General features: G+C 35.1%; 1 protein-coding gene across 3 annotated transcripts in view; it reads left to right on the plus strand.

The window, feature by feature from the left end:
- The window catches only part of LOC124094525 (sodium channel protein type 2 subunit alpha), a 145,266-nt gene that overhangs the window by 57,507 nt on the left and 66,797 nt on the right, over positions 1-20,962 (plus strand). For all 3 annotated transcript variants that reach the window (XM_058580140.1, XM_058580139.1, XM_058580141.1), the window contains 10 exons: positions 2,323-2,413; positions 3,250-3,378; positions 3,957-4,048; positions 4,931-5,203; positions 8,049-8,112; positions 9,005-9,146; positions 9,296-9,502; positions 10,908-11,195; positions 15,967-16,314; positions 19,966-20,098. In XM_058580140.1, coding sequence (XP_058436123.1) covers positions 2,323-2,413; positions 3,250-3,378; positions 3,957-4,048; positions 4,931-5,203; positions 8,049-8,112; positions 9,005-9,146; positions 9,296-9,502; positions 10,908-11,195; positions 15,967-16,314; positions 19,966-20,098 — 1,767 coding nt within the window. The remainder of the gene's footprint in view (positions 1-2,322; positions 2,414-3,249; positions 3,379-3,956; positions 4,049-4,930; positions 5,204-8,048; positions 8,113-9,004; positions 9,147-9,295; positions 9,503-10,907; positions 11,196-15,966; positions 16,315-19,965; positions 20,099-20,962) is intronic.

Here is a 20,962-nt window from a genome sequence, read left to right on the forward strand (position 1 = left end):
TATTCTGTATTTTTTTCCAGAAAGGGAAATGCAACTTTCGTGTTTCTCCCGAAGCATGAAGAAACGTAGAAACTTGAAAGCAAAGGGAAGAGAACTTAATGAAAATGGGAGGGATGATCCTTATTGAATGTCACTGGAAACCATGTCCAATAAAAACTCAAAATTAACCTTTGTTTTTTAGTGACAAAACATGGAGATGTTTTTCATCTTTAGAAAAAAAAGCTGGCAGGCTGAGTATGTGATAGATATATATGGAAAAGAAAGATCAACAGCCAGCCACTCTTCTCCTGGCATGTAAGCAGTTGAAGAGGGTTATGGATTATAGGGATTATCTCCCTCTCCTCCAGGATAGGAGGGACATAAGCAAATTTGTGTTGATAGGAAGAGGCCAATAAAGTGGCAGCCACTAAAGGTAACAGAAGGAAGAAGTAAGAGGTTGCTGACATAGTCTGGAAAGGTGGAAGGTGTTCAGGGTATGGATGGGGGGATAGAAAACTTCCCCACTGTACCCGGAAGGAGCAGAGGATACCCAGTGTACAGAGGTTTATCAGTTTGGGGATGGGAAATGGAGTTCTATGCCATCTTTTATCTCTGTAAAGTAAGAAATGAGACCATGAGCTTGCAATGCAGAGGAAAGCAAGAAGAGGGTTGCTGATTGAAGAAAAGTGTAGAATGCTCAAAATTATCTCTGTAGGCAGTAAGAGGTAGGGCCCAGTAGTAGAATACATGGCTGCTGAGGACCCCCAAAGCTAGTGACTACGCATTTAGTATGGTGACCATCTGCCAAGGAGGATTATATGTTTCCTGGCAGGGCCAGTCAAGCCAGCAGGCACAGAGGAACCTCTGGTTTTACCTACTAATAGTAAAGCACCTTTAATTTTATCTTATCTTTTGTTCATTTTTAGCAATAAAGGAAAACTGTGTTTCTTCTTTGAAATGGTGTTTTCTGTGTTCTCTAGATTGTAGTGCCCTCACGTGGCTGATGCACATCAGTCAGTTATAACCATTTTCATGTGGATGCCTTTGAACAAGCTGAGAATTGAGCAAGGCCTTATTACATTGTTACTAAAAACAAAGATCAATTATTAGTTTGAAGAAAGTTGCAAAGAAACTTTCTTTCTATATTAATACAGCACTGCCTACTAACTGTCCTATTGTGTCGCAAGAGTATGTTGTTGATATTTTGTGATGTTTAAGCAACATGATGATTTACAATAAGAATAGGGTGATGGGCTGGGGATATAGCTCAGTTGGTAGAGTGCTTGCCTTACATGTACAAAACCCTGGGTTTGATCTTGATCCTCAGCGCCCCTCCCCCCCAAAAAAAAAAACAGAGTGAGGAGGGATGTGAATAGTATTTAGTCCTTCCCTGAGATTTTTATAATTGTGTCAAAATTCATACTAATATAGGTTAATTATATAATTGAAAATGAATCTTTATTGTGCTTTATATAAAAGTCTTTTCACTTATCGGACTACTGAATATTTTCTTACTTTTTTTTTGCTGTTTTATCAATGTAAAGAAAAGTGAAGAGTATTGGCTATAACAACATAGGCAAAGTGGGATAAAATGAAACAAATCATATATTATAAGCAGTATTCTCTATTATCCAGGAAACGAGGAAAGTAAATTGTTGAGCATCTACTATGTATCAGGTGCATGAAGTTGTAGGAAATTTGACATATTTTTACTAATTTGATTCTTCTAACAATCTTGTGAAGTGGTTATTCTTTTTTCTTACTTTCAACAATATCATATGTCAGTTAAGACTCAGGGAACTTCATAAGTAATTTCGCCTTAGTTACAAATTCAAGTAATGCACACTAATACCAACCACTTTCACACACAATTTGGAATATTCTGAGCAATTTCAGTATATTAGCATTCAGCAAGGACCTTATTATAACACATTTTTTCAGTATGACCCTTATAATGAAGTTATAACACATTTAATTCATTACTTGAATACTTTTGTTGAATTTTTTCCAAGGTTTACTTACATGCTAAACTTGCAGTTCTATTATTTAGTTGAGTCTGTTTCTATGAAAACTTATATTGATGAATTAGTCACCAATGAACTCATTTCTTAACATTTAATCTTTTTATTATCTAAACGCATATAGTATAGTCCCAAGTAAGTTGATGGTTTGGGCTAAAGTGCTCTACAAATGGATTGTTGAATTACAGAAATGTAAAAAAAATGATAAAAAATGAGTATAAAAAAATAAGCATGGAAACTTTATCCTTCATGTGGTGAGGACATGATAATGCATGAAACTGAGATGTTTCTATTAGTCTTTATCTTCCTTGACAATTTTCTACTTTTTTCAATGTGCTCATTATGTGCACAATTCTTACCAACTGTGTATTTATGACCATGAGTAACCCTCCAGACTGGACAAAGAATGTGGAGTAAGTAGAAATTTTTAAAATATCTTTCAATGTTGACAACTCTTTGTTTCATGTTGTGGCTTTAATATCTTTTGACCTTTTCAGTTTCTTTAACAAATCATGCCAACTACTCTAAATCAGACACAAACTCAAGTTCATTTCAATCATCAATTCTCTCTAGGACAAAGATTACAGAGGCTTTTACAGTTACTCAAACTACTGCACTGGGTTGGTTAATATTTGTAGCCATTTATCTTCCTTGTGAGTCTTATATTCTGTTAAACATTACCAAATATTACTAGTATCTACTAATAAAAATTATGTTTAGCTTATATATTTCTTTTCTCATGCTTCACAGTTTTATGTTTTAGTAATATATATTTTGTGGTCCCTGATGGTGCTTATTCTATGAAACACATATGTTCCATTTATTTTGGGAATAATATATATTTGCTTATATCAGATTGAAAGTCAGTATATTTCAGGTAACATCATCATATAATATGATATTTTTTTGATTCTTAATATTAATTAATATAAAAAGAATGATATTCATTTATTTATAGTCAATACGAATGTCTTTCAGAATTTAATGCTACTTTTTGTCTTAAGCCCTAACAAAGCTCCATATCAGAGGGAGACCAATGTGGAAGCCTCTGTTTTATTTGTTAGTTAAGTCAGCTTTAAGATATGTACACATTGAGTGTGGGATGTAGCTCAAATCTTGTAGAGAATATGCTTAGCATGCATGAAGCCCCAAATCCAATCCCCATCACCTAATTTTTTTTAAAAGTATATTCATATAAATTGCATAAGATCAAAAGACATTTAATGTAAGTTTGACTATTTTCTCTCAGGTACACCTTTACAGGAATTTATACTTTTGAGTCACTTGTTAAAATACTCGCGAGGGGCTTTTGTTTAGAAGATTTTACATTTCTCCGGGATCCATGGAATTGGTTGGATTTCACAGTCATTACTTTTGCGTAAGTATCTTCATATATTTTCTTTCCTGGAAGAGTAAATCACTGGTGGGAGTTTACATTTTATTTCTGCTTAGTGGCATCCCCTAGAAAATTGAAATTGTCCTTAGTTACCTTGTGATTTTAGAATATTTTTCTTCCAATCAAATTATTCAGTTTGGAGAAAATTAGGAACCATCATAATAAATTCTGTGGCTTTGGTTTCACTGAGCACTGTAAAATAATGATGTTACATCTCCCAAATAATAGAGATTAGGATCAATGACAATGCCATTTCTCTCTTAATTGGGAAATTTGATGGCAACAATCATCGAAGTTGAAAATGGTCTTGATTGAAGATCAAGGTAGACTTAGATTTCCCGAAATTCTGAATAACTCTGATTTAATTCTACAGGTATGTAACAGAATTTGTAAACCTAGGCAATGTTTCAGCTCTTCGAACTTTCAGAGTCTTGAGAGCTTTGAAAACTATTTCTGTAATCCCAGGTAAGAAGAAACTGGTATAAGGTGGTAGGCTCCTTATATCTCCAACTGTTTCTTGTGTTCTGTCATTGTGTTTGTGTGTGAACTCCCTATTGCAGATATGTGACAGAGTTTGTGGACCTGGGCAATGTCTCAGCGTTGAGAACATTCAGAGTTCTCCGAGCATTGAAAACTATTTCAGTCATTCCAGGTGAGAGCTAGGTTAAACACTGAGGCTGACTTTAGCTGCACTGGTGCTACCATCACTGCTTTCCTTCAGCAGGAGCCTTGTTGCTTGGTGCATATGGCAAATAACTTTGTAAAAAGCAAGAATTGGTACATCATGGTTTGGATGGATTTGATTCTGTGCTTTTTACTAGTTGCTTTCTTTTCAACTATTCTAAATCAGCCTTTGAGTTTAACAAGTTTTGCATGAGGCATTTGCAGTATCAGGCTACCTGGTTTGCATTATGTAACATCAAGCTTTCCGCAATAGAAGCTAAACTATGAGAATTCAAACTGATGCAAATTTGACCATGTAGGCCCCAAACTGGCAATATTTTTAAGTGCAGATAAATGAAAGAGCAAGGGATAACATGAGTGCTGCATGGGGCTCAGTTTTCAGATGTCTTCCTTTTTTTTTAAACCCACATTCAAGTTTTCAGATTCACAAATTTACAATCTCATAATTCAGTGACATCAAGATTTCTCACTATTCTATTCCTATAGACGTTTTCAAACCAATAATGGGTTAGAGAGTAAGACATCTGCAAATAAAAAGCAAAATATTTACATAAGGTTGAGTTTAAGCATGAATAACAAATTCATTTCTTTTGCTCTAAGAAGTGTTTGGAAACACACATTTGGTTCGTTTCCATTCACAGTTCTCTAATGAACATACAAGTTCTGCTTTCATTCATTTTCACCAGCTAGCAGGCTTTTCATGAAATGTTATTCAGTCACAAGCATTACACTAATATTGTTGGCATTCTGCATGACATTTTTATTTTCCAGGACAAGCTCATGATATTTGTATTGGTAAAATAGCTATTGAATAGTGCATTAAAATTCCTCCCTCTGGCTTTATTTGTAGGCCTGAAGACCATTGTGGGAGCCCTGATCCAGTCGGTGAAGAAGCTCTCAGATGTCATGATCTTGACTGTGTTCTGCCTCAGCGTGTTTGCACTGATAGGCCTGCAGCTCTTCATGGGCAACCTGAGGAATAAATGTTTGCAATGGCCCCCAGATAATTCTTCCTTTGAAATAAATATCACTTCCTTCTTTAATAACTCATTGGATGGGAACGGTACCACTTTCAATAGGACAGTGAGCATGTTTAACTGGGATGAATATATTGAGGATAAAAGTAAGATATACTCTCTTACCATTAAGTTGTTTAGTTCTTGAAATATTAAATACCATGTATGGTGGGAATTATCTCACATTTGATGGGAACAATGTGACTTAGACTAATTTAAGACGGTTTACTTCATGTAGTAGGGAAATCCAATCCTTTTTCTATAAGAAAATTGCATTTGAAAATGTGTTATCTTTTTCTAAACCACTGTGGTAAACAGTTGCATACTATGCTATAAAACAGGTCAGGAGTTTCAGACATCTTAATAAATGAGTAGTTTGAACCATTCAGTGTATTATGATAATATATATTATTAAGATCATTGGGGAAAACAATTTGGACCTATCTGATTGACTCAACACATACATTGAGAACATATGATGTATCTGGAAGTAGAGAAACCACTCACCAAGAAGAAGCCAGAACTTGTACACAAATTTGAAAGTTAAGCAACCTGGTTCAGTCATTCACTTATTGATATTTCATTTCATTACTTTGGTGTCTATCATTGTATTATAGTTGTTTATCAGTATAATTTGATTTTATTTTAAGCCCAGACATCAGAATAATCTTAAGATGCCATATACTTCATTATTTCTTATGATTGAGACCAGCTCCTCTGTCCTTTGGTAGGCCTTGCCCCTTCCTCTCCATGTAATATTAGGCTAGCCAAATTCCACTGGTCTCTTGATTATCCATACTCCACAGAGATATTTATTCTGAGATATCCTACACGGATACATGTATTGTAGGATCATAAGAAATTATATCCCTTCTCACATTATAGTGCTGTTTAAAAAGTTAACATTCTTATAAAGATTTATATTTGAGAGGAAAAAAAATTATTGGATAAATGAATAAATCTAAAAACCATCAATTAATTATGAGATTTCCCATTTATTAATATATAATAATAGAATAATGACAAGCTTTGCCCATAAATATTTTCTTTATTTCTAGTTGTTTCCCTCAGATGAATTTCTATCAATAATATTTTGGAGGGGTGACAGGATATAACCAGATTAAGACTATACACATATAGCATCAAATTGCTTTTCTGAGAGATCATACCATACTATATCATCAACAGAAGTATCCATCTTACAGAATTCTCACTAATACTAATTATTATTGTATTTTAAAATCATTGGGTAGAAGGAAAAATGGACAATACTACTCTTTTGTTGTTGTTCCTCAATTATTAATTTAGAGAATTAAAATATATTTAATAGTATCATTAAGCATTTAAATATTTCCTATAATGTGAATCATCTGTTGATTTTTTATCATGTATTTTTGGGAAATTCATATGAGATTTTTAATTTATCAAGTATATTAAAATTTAATATTTTTTTGACAAGTATATTCTTAACTTGTTTTCCATCTCATGGCTTGTTTTTGTTGTTGTTGTTGTTTTGGTTTGGTTTGGATTTTTTTTTTTTTTTTGGGGGGGTGGGTACCAGGGATTGAACTCAGGGGCACTCAACCACTGAGCAACATCCCCAGCCCTATTTTGTATTTTATTTAGAGACAGAGTCTTACTGAGTTGCTTAACACCTCACTTTTGCTGAGGCTGGTTTTGAACTCACAATCCTCTTGCCTCAGGCTCATGAGCCACTGGGATTACAGGTGTGTGCCACTGCGCCCAGGACTTATAGCTTTCTTTTTCTTTTTTAATATGTCTTTAGTTGTTGATGGACCTTTATTTTATTCATTTATTTATTATGTGGTGCTGAGAATCGAACCCAGTGCCTCACACATGCTAGGAAAGTACTCTACTACTGAACCACAACCATAGCCCTGTAGCTTACTTTTGATGCCTAAGTGATATTAAATTTTAGGCAGTCAAATAAACAAAATTGTTGTCATTTTTTTCTGTTTTTGTATTTAGAAAATACCTGTTGATTAAGACATGAAAATAATCACCTAAATATTCAACAAATAAAAGTCATGTATATTCTTGCTATCATATTTAGTGAACTTATCTTTAAATCTATAAACACCTAGAATTATTTTTAATATTTATTTTGATGTGAGAGTCTAATTTTTTTTACAAAATATGACACAGATCTACCTACATCATCTATTAGAATAATCCTTGAATAAAGGGCCTAAATATTAACATAACGAATTTGGGAGGTTCATATAAGAATGTGTTTGTTTATATACATGTTTTCATGTTTTTATTTGTGAATATATAAATCATTTTTATATGTATGTTTCCTGAGCTCATCTCTTATAAAAACCATGTCATTTCTTAAAAAAAATTAAAAAAATAGATACAATAGACATGTATTTCCAAAGATAAAAACTTTATACATTTGAAAGACAGAAATCAAGCAAAAACCCAGAACAGAATATTTTGAGAAGGAACAAACACCTAAGCCCATTTCTCACAAGAAATTAAGTAAAACTGGGTGGGCGAAAAAAGTTTGAAGCTATTTTGTGTCCAGGCAAAAAGTATCCTAAAGTAAAGATTTATTTGCTTGTAAACACTTAAAAGCAGGGTTTCTCTCTCTCTCATTTTGTAACAAAAATCAACCTAATTTCTCAGTTTTTTTTCAGTGCCCCAAACAGTGTGAGTTTCCATTTGCAATAAATGATGACACGAGAATGCTATCAGAGTTATTCCTTTGGAAAAGTTTCTTTCTAAAATAAATTTTCTAAACACATATTTGATCAAAAATGTAATATACTTACATTTGTTTAGTACTTATTATGAAAATCTTTTATTATTTTATCTACCTTATTGTGATTGAAAACATTTGTAGGCTTTGTCACCTATGTACAATGTTATAGTAAAGTGTTCTAAAGTCTTTTTAATGATTCTCTCTATTCTTTACTCTTCAAATAGGTCACTTTTATTTTCTGGAAGGGCAAAATGATGCGCTGCTGTGTGGCAATAGCTCAGATGCGGGGTAAGTTGTGCTTCCTATTGATTCTCAGCCCTCGGTGCTTCTTCAGCCTCAATAACCTATCACCTCCCACCCATCCAGCCCCACACACTCCTCATTCAAAGCACTGCATAAATTCCACTTCACGCTGGCTCTCAGAATAGCCAAGATAAGTGTGGATTCTCACCTCCTTCACACACTCATATACAGCAATTATTTTTCCATACTAGGTCACATCTAATCTTCCAAGTTAGCTCAATGGAAAATAGAGAGAAAAGCAGTGCATATACATAAGCAGCTTAAGTTAATAGAATTCATAAGCACATACTTGTAGACGTGTGACATTTTATTTATGCTAATGTGCTCTCCATGGCTTAAAATGCAAAATCTCTAAAGATAATGTCAATATCTGAGGCATGGTAACTATATGTCTAGCATATTTTAACAAAGTGCAAAAAAACACAAAGACCACAGTGTGGAGTTTCCTCATAGATTTGTGCCTCCTCTAATCTTCTTCTTCGTTTTTTTTTCATATGATAAATGGGCGTAATTATATACCCCACACTTACTTCTGCCTCAAGACATTTTTGGTGAATGTCAACTTTCCCTGTAGACTTTTTTATCTGGTCCTGACTTCTAATTGCAGAAGATATTAATCAGGATATGATTTCTTTTATATGGAGATGTGATAAATATAACTTGACAGTTATGAATCACAACAGAACCCACAAAATAAACTTAACAGATTGTTATGATAAATCATTTTGCATGCTGAAGGGTCGAGTGCTGGGTAAAGTTAGAGGATCAGGCTTTCTCTAGAGTCTGCATTGAATAGACTGGCATCCCTAGGAACAGAAAAATCATTCAATGGGCTTGCAGCTGCTGACCTCCTCTCCTTGCTCTAACCTAACTATAGCCAGTGTCCCGAAGGATACATCTGTGTGAAGGCTGGCCGGAACCCCAACTATGGCTATACAAGCTTTGACACCTTCAGCTGGGCCTTCTTGTCCCTATTCCGTCTTATGACTCAAGACTTCTGGGAAAATCTTTATCAACTGGTGAGAACAGACATAATGATTCTTCTGGGAAGCATGAAGCATGAAATACAAAGATTAAGAGAATCACTGTGTAATATTTTATTGCTTCAGAGTGGGAACTTGTAACATCCTATATAAAATTTATTAAAATGTCTCTTCCCTTTTTGCAGACACTGCGTGCTGCTGGGAAAACATACATGATATTTTTTGTGCTGGTCATTTTCCTGGGCTCATTCTACCTGATAAATTTGATCCTGGCTGTGGTAGCCATGGCCTACGAGGAACAGAATCAGGCCACACTGGAAGAGGCAGAACAGAAGGAGGCAGAATTTCAGCAGATGCTTGAACAGTTAAAAAAGCAGCAAGAAGAAGCTCAGGTATAGTTAGCAAGCATGGGGACCTTCTGTTTCCATCTCAATTGTCTGACCCAAGAGTTAGTTAGGGTCAGTGGCATGATGGTTGACATTAGAGACCTGTCGTGTGGGGTGCAAGGAGCCCATTTGGCTATTAGCTTAGCCCTTTTTTTGGTGATTACTGGCAATACTGAAGGCAGAAAACCATAAAGAAGTATAACTAAATGCTTTTTTGCCTCACCATGAGAAAATTATCAAAACTCTCATTAACTCAAACTCATGAAGTAGGTGGACCTATATACCCTCAATCAGACTATTTTCTTAACCTTCCAGGGAAGAACTCAATTACAGTCATTTCTTCATGATAGTGTCACTACAAGTGGGAAAGTTCAGAAAATGAGAGTCAAACTAAGAAGAGTATTTCATAGAGTCTGGAAAGCAAAGATTATTCAATGTTTGTTCTCCTGCACGTGAAGTGTGTAAATGCAGGTTTATGGATTAATAAGAAATTGCTAAAACACTAACATTTTTATATCATACATCCTTTAATTTTGAAATGAGTCTTCAAAATGAGGCAAGTATTTCTCCTAAGTATATTTGCCTGACTAATGGCATCAACCCATCCAGTTGCCTTGTTTTGTCTTTTCTTGAATTTTGACTGCAATTGCCTTTTGTCTCCAACTATCCTTAAACATGTCATAAAAGCCACAGAAGGAGGTATGCTGAGGCAGGAGCAACCACCTCAGTTGTATATTTTTCAGAAACTGTACTATGAGAATTTATAGATAAATGCGGACACCAAGATCCAGGACTCCCTAATACCTAATCTATAATATGCCTGTGTTGTTCATTTCCTACTGAAATTCTCAATATAAACAGAAAGTAAAAAGTTCATTAAAATTGTATTTGGGGTAAAAATGGGAGTTCATAACCCACTTGAATCTAATGTATGAAATATGATATGTCAAGAGTTTTGTAATGTTTTGAACAACCAATAAAAAAATTACATACTCAACTGAGTTAAATTCAATAATTCAGTCTAGCACTAAAGTCCTTGCCAAGTCGAGGTGTGATGCAAGGCAAATGATTATCGGGCTTAAATCGGAAAACTTACACTTAATTCTTCCTTCTTATAATATTGCTTAAATCAAAGAAAGATGGGATGCCATATGAGTGTCTTGTTCATTTTGTAGGTTAACTGGTTCACCTAGTGTGCAGCCAGAGCTGGAAAGCTGTCCTCATTCATGCTCATAACTTTCACGTGTATGCCAATTTTGTTCTTTGTTTGATCTAATGCACAAGGACTGTTTTTCAAAAAAGCAAGTGGAGAACTGTTTTTCAGGACCATATTCACTGTATTAAGGACAAATGAAGCAGCCAATTATTTAAGTGTTCATCTGCTCTGGCCATTTCCTTTGTGCCCTTCTAGGCAGCAGCTGCAGCTGCATCTGCTGAATCCAGAGACTTCAGTGGTGCAGGTGGGATAGGAGTTTTCTCCGAGAGTTCTTCCGTGGCATCGAAGTTGAGCTCCAAGAGTGAAAAAGAGCTGAAAAACAGAAGAAAGAAAAAGAAGCAGAAGGAACAGTCTGGAGAAGAAGAGAAGGAAGATGGAGTCCGAAAATCAGAATCTGAAGACAGCATAAGAAGAAAAGGCTTCCGGTTTTCCTTGGAAGGAAGTAGGCTGACATATGAAAAGAGATTTTCTTCTCCACACCAGGTAAAGCATATTAGATGATATCAATCGCACTTTCATAATAAGACTTTTCAAAGAATATGCCAAGATTTGGTGGAGAAAAAGCTGCCTTTCCCCTGGATGGCACAAATGCTTTCAGAATGGTAATGACGACTATCAAGTGTTTTGGCTGTTGCCTCACAGATGTGAGTTTTACCACATTTTTGGAATCCCAGGAAGGGATTTTTAGATCCCACTGGGTTGGGAAGGTTTATGGTTTTGAGGTTTGTTGAAGACTTAAACTTCTCTGGGCAGTTTTCCACAGAGGAATTATCAGCAGATGGTTCCTATTCCTCTTGTGCCTGGACCCAGTGAACTGTGGGTTTTATGAGTGGCAGGGCCTCAGAAGTGTACCAGGGACACTTTCAGACCATCTGTGCAGTTTGTCTCATCCATGTGCAAACTTGACATGCTGGGTGCATTCTTCATGACCTTGTTTCAAAGGGAACTGAAGCACACTTTTGCTAGAAGTGTAGTCAGAATTCTTAGGCAGAAATGCACAGAGGAAGGTTTATGACACTAAATAAACAGTGATGCTTAATTGTACTTGATTTTCCATGTCTGATGATAACATAAGACTTGCACTCAAAGAACATGCAGATTTATATACTGCAGCATATACATCACCACATGCCTCAGGCTTATGCACCCACACAGGCTCTTGAAAACTTAAAATTTAGGATCCTTTAAAATTACCAAGAGAATTCCCAGGAATACACAATTCCTCAGATGACAGTTTCACCAGAAGTAAAAACCTTAATGTCCATATAGTAACAATAACAATTACAGCAACATTGATGATGATTCTAATGTTACTATTTGCCCATAGTATTGCTACTTGCAATATAACTTTGTTTGAATCTCCTTATGACAACCTAGGCAGGTACTGAATTAATTTTCATGCCAAATTTTCAGGTACAAAGAGAACGAGAGGGTGCGTGCTTTGTTGAGTGCCTATTTTAAGTGTGCATTCTTTTTACATTATTCTAATGCTAACTGCTCTGGTGCTTTGTATTATTAGTAGTATTGTTGGTATTTTTAATTTTTTTCTTTTCTTTTCTTTTTTCCAGTCTGGGGATAGAACCTGGGGCCTTGTGCATGTAGGCCCTACCTCTGAACTACAATCCCAATCTGCATGGTATTTTTTCACTGTAGTTTTGGTTCAATGAAGTTAAATAGCTGCCCAATGTCATATAGTTATGAAGGGCTGAGGTACTATTCAAACTTGGCCTGACGCTGAAAGCCTTGAATGTTCCACTTTATCAGGCAGCCTATAACAAATATTTTTTAAAACTGATAAGGAAATTTATAATCTAATTTCATTGAAAAGATACACATACCTAGCATTACACTTGCATTTTATATGGTTTTGTTTGGTTTTAAAATAAATACATCCTTTGTAGGTCAGCTTCATTCATTCCAAATCCAATTAGCATTGTGAGGGTGAGGTAAATAGGGTTGAATTAAAATTTTAAAAAGAATTTATTTTTAATTATACTGAAACATTCACTAGTTCTCTGTCATTGCCTTTTCTCAACTGTTGTCATTCTGTTAGAAGAAATATTAATCAATAAATATGAATCCCTTAAAATTAAAATCTCCTTTTTAAAGCACTGGTTATTTTGTAAAGAAAAAAAGGAAGGATAAAGGGGGAACAAAAGGAAGAATGGAAAGTAGAGGGAAAAGAAGAGAGTAAGAGAGAGAGGAAGGGAGGATTATTTTGGCCTAGGTTTAATCATAACCTAAATTTGTCTAAATTATATCCTAAGTTAGACTAAATTAGAAACTTTATATTATCAATAGTTGCCCTGAGATTCTCTTCAATTGTCAGTATTTCAAATGCAATGGAACTAATTCCAGGAAAAATCATGAAGCCTGTGAACGATAGGCTCTGTCCCTCCCCTTTCTGCAAATGTCACTCTCGAAGATAACCTTTCTCCAATACTGTCTTCTCCATACTGTGGCATGCCTACCTCCCAGCTACTTGGTCATTACAAGTGATCACCAACTGACAAAACATGACATTTATTTCTTAGTCTCACAAACAACTGGCTAAGAAAAGGAAGATGGAGAGAAAAGGTGAAAGGGATGGGGTAATGAGAAGAGGACAGAAAGAAAACCTCAAAATAACACTAACCCTGCTTTGCATGCCTGAAGGCAATATTTAAACGATCAAGACAGGTAGAGGTGCTTAACCTAGGTACAGGGATGAAGGGCCCTTAGCTTTAATTAAGCTTTTCAAAGGTCTAAGACTCGAAAATATCAAGACCTACCATTTTGTCATGACATGATGGAAAAGAGATGATGTTCATAACCATTTCTGCTTTCATACTGAAAAAAAAAAAAAACCCAATGTAGGCTTTTACTGCAAGATTACAATTTTCTCACTAGAGTAGGTGGAAATATGAAATATTTCTTAGGCTTCTATTTGATTTGTTCATGTGGGAGTGGGGGGAAAAGAAAGTCAAGAGTGCACATTCTAATCAAGTCTCACAATAATCTGAATAATTTTTTTCAAAGCCTTTTAAAGATAGAGTTGACCCTCTGAAGTTATTATTTCCTTCCCTATTTGTGATAAATCAGACATTCTGCTTTCTAGAGATTCATTGGTACAGAGAGTTTTTCTTACTGGTCATCTTTTACTTGTGGAACAGCGTTTGATTACATTTATGAAATTAATGTAAGCATTAAAAATTGCTTTGCATGCTAACAGAAGGAGTGCAACCATTTAGCATATCTGTTGCATGTAAATATGCTCTTGTACAATTTAAATAACCTTTGAATCTTGAGAAATATATTTCTTTCCAAACTTCTGTAATTCTCATTGTATGGAGTGCTTGTAGTTAAAATATAATCTCTTACTAAGGTGATACCTATAAATAATTTCTTTTTTATTTGTAATTGCCAAGCATTTCTTCTGCTGTTGATTTGAGCTAACATGACCATTAGGTCACAAATCATGTCACTATAATATCCTCACAGCTAATTCAAATACCTGTGAAGAGAGAGAAAAAAGACTTGCAAGAAATTGTGTAGTCTAGGAGAAACTTTTAAATAGCCACCTGTATAAAAGCAATAAAGGAAAGAATGATTCTTAACAATGAAGTTGATAATAGGATGAAAAAACATAGGAACAAGAAAAGGAAAAAAAAAAAAAAACTTCTGTAGGGGGAAAAGGTAAATCTTCATAGATGTGCTTCTTTCTATAAATAATGAGTAATATCTCATAAGGAAGCTTATAGCATTTATAGACTTTGTTGAGAAATAAATGATTGCCTAAAAAGAAAATTTAAAGCATATTCATTGGTCAGGGAATGTAAAAATGACAGTAATTATGATTTTAATAACACAATTAAAATTAAATGATCATTTTAGTTGTCTTTATATCCTGTGGAGAGGAAAAGATTGAACTAATCATTTTTACTGATGACATTAATATTCTTTCTATCAGTATTCACAGAAACCCAACTCAATTTGGCTTAGGCAAAAAAAGAAAATTTTTAGATCATGTAAATAGTCCATGAGTATCTCTAGGCATCCAGGATCTCCAAACCATATTGAGACCAAGATTTTTCCCCATATCTCAATCCTGGTCCCTCCCAGATGGTGGCAAGAAAGCACCCTTTAGCACCAATTATATCCCATATTTTTGGCAACTTCAGTTGAAAAGGCACTTCCTTCCTAACAGTTGTAAAAAAAGGAATGGCTGTTAATAGGTCAAGCAGGACCCGGTGCTCCTCTTTAAACCACTCTGTGTACAAGGTATACAAAATGTACTAACTGGCAAAGCCGGGACACTGTCCTACTACTGGATCAAGAAATTGGGATTAGTGTCTCCCAAGTTAAATGGTTTGAGAGTTGAGCATTGTTTGAGACAGGCAGGGTACTGTAAACAAAAGGGAAGAGTATATTGGCAAAGAAAAATTAGTGTTTCATAGAGTGAGGTTACAAAAGGTAGACAAGTAAATACAGGAAGTAGTTCATTCTCTTTAATGTGGCTATAACTAAGAAACAAGATAAACGGTGCGATGAAATTGACAAGGTTACCATTTAGAATATTGTAAGTGATTGTTATCAGATTCTTAGTGAAAACCAGGTTTTTGTAAATATGGTGCTCTTCAGATTTCTTGAGACAGGAGAGTGAAAATCAGGGAATGAATCATACAGTTATTTCAGCTTGATTTGTTTAATTTATTCATGAAGATCATTATAAAATATGCAAAGGGAAGGGAAGAAGCTGCTCCTTGTACTATATTTAAACAGATCTACTAGCAAGATGGATTTTATTTTCCTCTGTGGGAAGATCTGCATCAGGGTGTGGTCACTTGTGAGTTCTTACTGAATATATTTTTGGCTTCAAAATCTCTCGATGTAGGTGCATATTTAGTTGCTTTTCACTCAATTGTTAAGTGAAATTAGCAGCTAGAAGAGAGTCTAGCAAAAATTGCTGTTCTGAGTGTTGATAATAACACAAGACAATGTCATGCAATACTTTCAATATACTAAAGAACAGGAAAAGTAGAAGAAAATGAGAAAGCTTAGGAAAAAATAAAGGAAAGGAGAAACGGCAAAACAAAAGTGAACCTAGCAGAAAGTGCTGGAATGCTACTAGCAGTTACCATAGGAGCCTGTGCTTACATCTGTCCAGTAACACAGATAGGTCAGAGTCCACAAAAGAATGAGGCAAGTCATGTTTTCAGGATGCCAGCTCTTGATTCTACTCATCTGCTTTTATCTCTTTGCTTATTGTTCACAGTCGTTATTGAGCATCCGAGGCTCCCTTTTCTCTCCAAGACGCAACAGCAGGGCGAGCCTTTTCAGCTTCAGAGGTCGCACTAAGGATGTTGGCTCTGAGAATGACTTTGCTGACGATGAGCACAGCACCTTTGAGGACAATGACAGCAGAAGAGACTCTCTGTTTGTGCCACATAGGCATGGAGAGCGGCGCCACAGCAATGTCAGCCAGGCCAGCCGTGCCTCCAGGGTGCTCCCCATCCTGCCCATGAATGGGAAGATGCACAGTGCAGTGGACTGCAATGGAGTGGTCTCTCTGGTGGGGGGCCCTTCTGCCCTCACTTCTCCAGCTGGGCAGCTTCTGCCAGAGGTGAGGCCAACTAAAACTGCAACTGATGGGAGCAATGCAGTGGGCTGGTGCAGGCAGGAGTGTTTTTTGTTTTGTTTTGTTTTGTTTTGTTTTAGATCTAAGAATTTTCCTGAATCTAATGTTCACAAGCCAGGAGTTGGTTTTATCAAGTTGAAAACTTGTCTTGTCAAGTTGTCCTACACATACTTTTTTTTACACATTAACTAGAAACATAGAACAGGTCTCATGGACTTAATTTTGAAGTGTTGCTTCATCTTGATTATAATTTGAAACTTACCAAAAAGTAAAACAACAATTTATCAAGGAAAACGTTTCATTAATATAATTGAATTGATTGCAAGAAAATTAATATGGACAACTTACATAAATATTTATCTCAGGGATTTTGCCATCATTGTGAAGAAGAGAATTTGAAACTTTTGCTTGAAGTAAATACTAGTACTAAATAGATCAGTACATCCTAGAGCAGCTTTCTATCTTTTTGTAGGTCAAAGTGGTAACATCTTAGCATCTGCTCAAATAGCCTTGGCCATTGTAAATTTGCTTTAGTAAAAGTAGTTCCTTAAAAAGTACGCGGTTCAGAATCATATGATCTAATTTTTAGACCAGATATTACTGTCATGAATTACTTTGTTAAATAAAGTGACTCCAAATCTAATGCATGGAAAAGTATTTCAACCAAATACTAGACAGTTATCAGGACATTACTAGCATTTCCTTCATAAAACATCACACTTTTAATGCTGGTATTACCTGAAATTTCATCTACAAGCAGGAGCTCCTGGGTTAAATCCCCAGCACTTCAAAAATCAAACATATACTCTGGCAATATCATTTGATTATATTTTCCAGTTTTCAGAATATAACTTCATTTATTGTATTAGATAAGCTCTTTGAAGCCACTTTAAAACAATATGAAGTTAGTTTTCAGTTACCACTTAGATGAGTTTCTTGCTTTGAATTATAAAAATAGCCACTGATCTTCACTTTTTATGTGTGGCTTTTCCCTGCCCCTTTCTTCCAGGGAAGTTGTTCAAGCAACCAGGAGTAAGAGCGAACCATGAGAAAAGTAGATATTTGTAGTGAAGGGAAGAGGAAATGTCAACTTTTGCTAAAAAATAGCTGTCACCAACAATGTGCCAGACATGGTCCCAAACACTTTACACATGTGAATTCATTTGACACAATAGTTATTAATATCATCCCCATTTTACAGAGGAGGAAAACGAGGCCTGTGCATGGTGGAACTAAGATTTCACCCCAAGTATCCTGGTTACTGAACCTACATTCTATCCAGATTAAAATATTACCTTCCATTGAATTTTCTTAATGGAAAAAAAATGGCCAAGTAAACAAACACTTTCTTTCAACCAGAGTTTCTCAAAATATACTTCACTCTCAGACTAGTTAGCGATGAATCTTTTAAGATGCTCCTTAAAAATGGACATTCCTGGACCCACCCAGACCTACTCAGATTGAAACACTGAGGTGAACAAGGTCTGGCTATCTTTCTCCCAATAAGGATCCCACATGGCTCTTATGCGTAACAAATCTGACCATCACTGATCTTCATAAATATTTATGGAGAAAAAAACCTCCACAATTTCTCTCCATAAAGGAGAATGTCAGTTTGTCAGAACCACCTGGTATTCATCAGTAATCAACATAAATCTCCTTTCCTATCAGAGACTATGGAGTCAATTTCTGAAGGCAGAGTTGGGGCCAGTTTGAAGCAAAGACTACTGCAATCCCTGTGTTGCCTGCTTCCTCCTCCATCATTCACTTCTGCAGTCAGGTGTTCAGGATAGGACACTGCACTGCTGCACAGGACAACCTGAGTATGCCCACAAATGAAGCAGGCCCTGGGGCTGCAGAGGGAAGGGGAGGGCAGAAAATAAACAGCTGTGGTTTATTTTGGCACCTTCCAGAGGACAGGGTTCCCTGATCTTTACACATAAATTCAATTGAGACAATTTAACTAAAGAATTACCTCAGTGATGTCATTAAAGGTTTTGAATGTATCATTAAATCCTAGACAGGGAGCTAGGGTGGTGGCTCAGGGGTAGAGTGCTTGCCTAGCATGTTTGAGGCACTGGGTACAATTCTCCAGCGATGCATATAATAAATAAAGGTCCATTGACAACTAAAAATATATATATTAAAAAAACCTAAACAGATTTTGAGTTCTATATATGATTTTTGTTTTGTTTTATTTTTGTTTGGTACAACAGATTTAAATCAGGGTCACTCGGCCACTGAGCCACATCCCCAGCCTTATTTGCATTTTATTTAGAGACAGGGTCTCACTGAGTTGATTAGTGCCTCACGGTTGCTTCAGCTTTAGGAGATGCTGGAATTACAGGCATGCACCACCATAGCCAGCTACATATGGTTTTGAGTAGAGTAAAAAAGAACAAATAACCTTCATATGACCATTTTTTTTAAACTTTCTCTGACAGTGCAAAATACTTTAAATTCTGAGAATCTCCCTTTTGATTTGAAACTTAGTATTTTCATAGAGAGTATATTTCTTTTTTCATTAGTTTCACTTATTTTTTTTACCTTAAAATTAATTTTAGAATAACCTGTGTGGATGATTATTGCCATTAGTGACAATCATATCAGTTGGGAAACTTTGGTTTTGAATATACGTGAACTAGAGGTGTTCAGGTTAATAAAGATAAAAAATAAAGTTAATTGTTCTTATCAAAATAAGGCCAAAATAGATGAATAACACTCAAATTTCTCTTTTAGAAATATTAGAAATGTTAAAAACACTTAGAGAACTGAAAATGACTCCTTTATTATTAATACACCCTGAACTGTATTTGAAATGCTTGAGTTTTGCCTTTTGTCCTGTGATAGTTAATTTCATTGTTTGAACTCCTGAATTAGAAATTAATTTCTGCCCTTTTTGAAATCCCAGTGAGCTTATTTTATAATAGGAAAGTTTTAAATTATTACATCATTTCTACAAAAATAATAAAAATCCAAGGTTCCCAAACTGATGCTAATTTTCAATAAAAGGGTCATTTGTGGATACAGTTGATTTGTAAATGTATCACTAAAGTTATAGACAAGTTAAAATTTAATTTTCCTATATTGGGAAATATTACCTATTTCTAATAAACAAAAGCATTTTACTTCTGGAATGTTTTTTTTTTCCTCACACATTAAACCAAATGAAAATATGTCTATAAAGAAGTAATGACTAGACCTGGGGATAAATTAAAGAAAAAACATGTTTCAGACTGAACTCCTCAGTTGAATTAGTTGGAAGTACCAAAAGATTATCTACCCAAAAGAAAACATCATACTTCTAGGAGAATACTCCAGAATGGAGGAACAGAAAAATTCACCTAAATATCCCAGAAAGCTTAGCATCTGGTGAACCTTCAAACACTCCCTAAGAATGATAATTCAAGCAATATCATCATGAGCTATTTATGACTGAGAAAACATGGTGAACATTTAGTTAAGTAGCATCTGTTATAAGAATGTGTTAGTTTTTGCTACCCTCAATAATAATTGTGGGTTGAGAATATAGCTCAATTGGCAGAGTTCTTGCCTTGAATGCATAAAGCACTGGGTTCAATACCTAGCACCACAAAAAAAAAAAAAAGGTGATTTTGTCTGAAATTTTATTTTTAGGGCACGACTACTGAAACAGAAATAAGGAAGAGACGATCCAGTTCTTACCATGTTTCCATGGATTTGTTGGAAGATCCTAATTCAAGACAAAGAGCAATGAGTTTAGCCAGTATTTTGACCAATACCATGGAAGGTATGTCAGAAGTCTTACACCATAGCTATGTGGTGGTATTTTAACAATGATGCAAAACCACTTCCTTAAATTCCAAGAAAATACTCCCCAACTTGTTTTCCATATCATCACTATTTTTTTTGCTAAGTAAAAGTAAAATCCATGCGCAACACATGGATTCTACTATCTCATAGATTTTTACATTTAGCCTCTAGGAAGCTGCTGCAAATTCAAGGTATATTTGGAATGCTACTTTCAAAAATTAAACTCTTGAAGCATGTTGTGTGCATGACATTGAAATGAGTATAATGATAAATGCGTATCATTATGATGATGCTAACCTGCTGGAATTGTATTAACTTCTTGACACAGTTATAAAATCCATTGATCTAACCAGAAATATAAATGAAAAAAAATGCAAATTAAGGTTTGACATTAACCTCATTGAAGGAAAGCATTCAAAATTTTGTAATCCTGCTTTTACAAAAACTCTCTGACCAGAGCATAAAAATACATTAGCATTTTCTTTAGTTACAGATTTTATCTAGGTAGTTAAAATAATGTTTAGATATCTGGATTGCATAATACCACATGAAGGGGAGCAGCACAATTTGTAATTACTTCTTGGCTCTGCCACATGTTAAATGTGTTACTTTATGACTCAAATTTTGATTTACTCATTAGTGAAATGTGGATAATGATGGTTAGGCATAAAGTTATAGTAGGATTAAGCGAGGCACCCTATATAAAGCACCTATGTACTTGGCATGTGGAAAAAAGTCAATAAATATTATTGCTATTTGTTGTTATATTGTGTTGTTTTTGCTAATTCACATGTCTTTGCCTTTCCATATTACAAATGAATTCAAACAGCGACTGTCAACT

The sequence above is a fragment of the Marmota monax genome, unplaced genomic scaffold (genome assembly GCF_021218885.2).
Source record: "Marmota monax isolate L192 unplaced genomic scaffold, Marmota_monax_Labrador192_F-V1.1 WCK01_AAM20220418_F8-fsc00007, whole genome shotgun sequence".
Taxonomy (NCBI): domain Eukaryota; kingdom Metazoa; phylum Chordata; class Mammalia; order Rodentia; family Sciuridae; genus Marmota; species Marmota monax.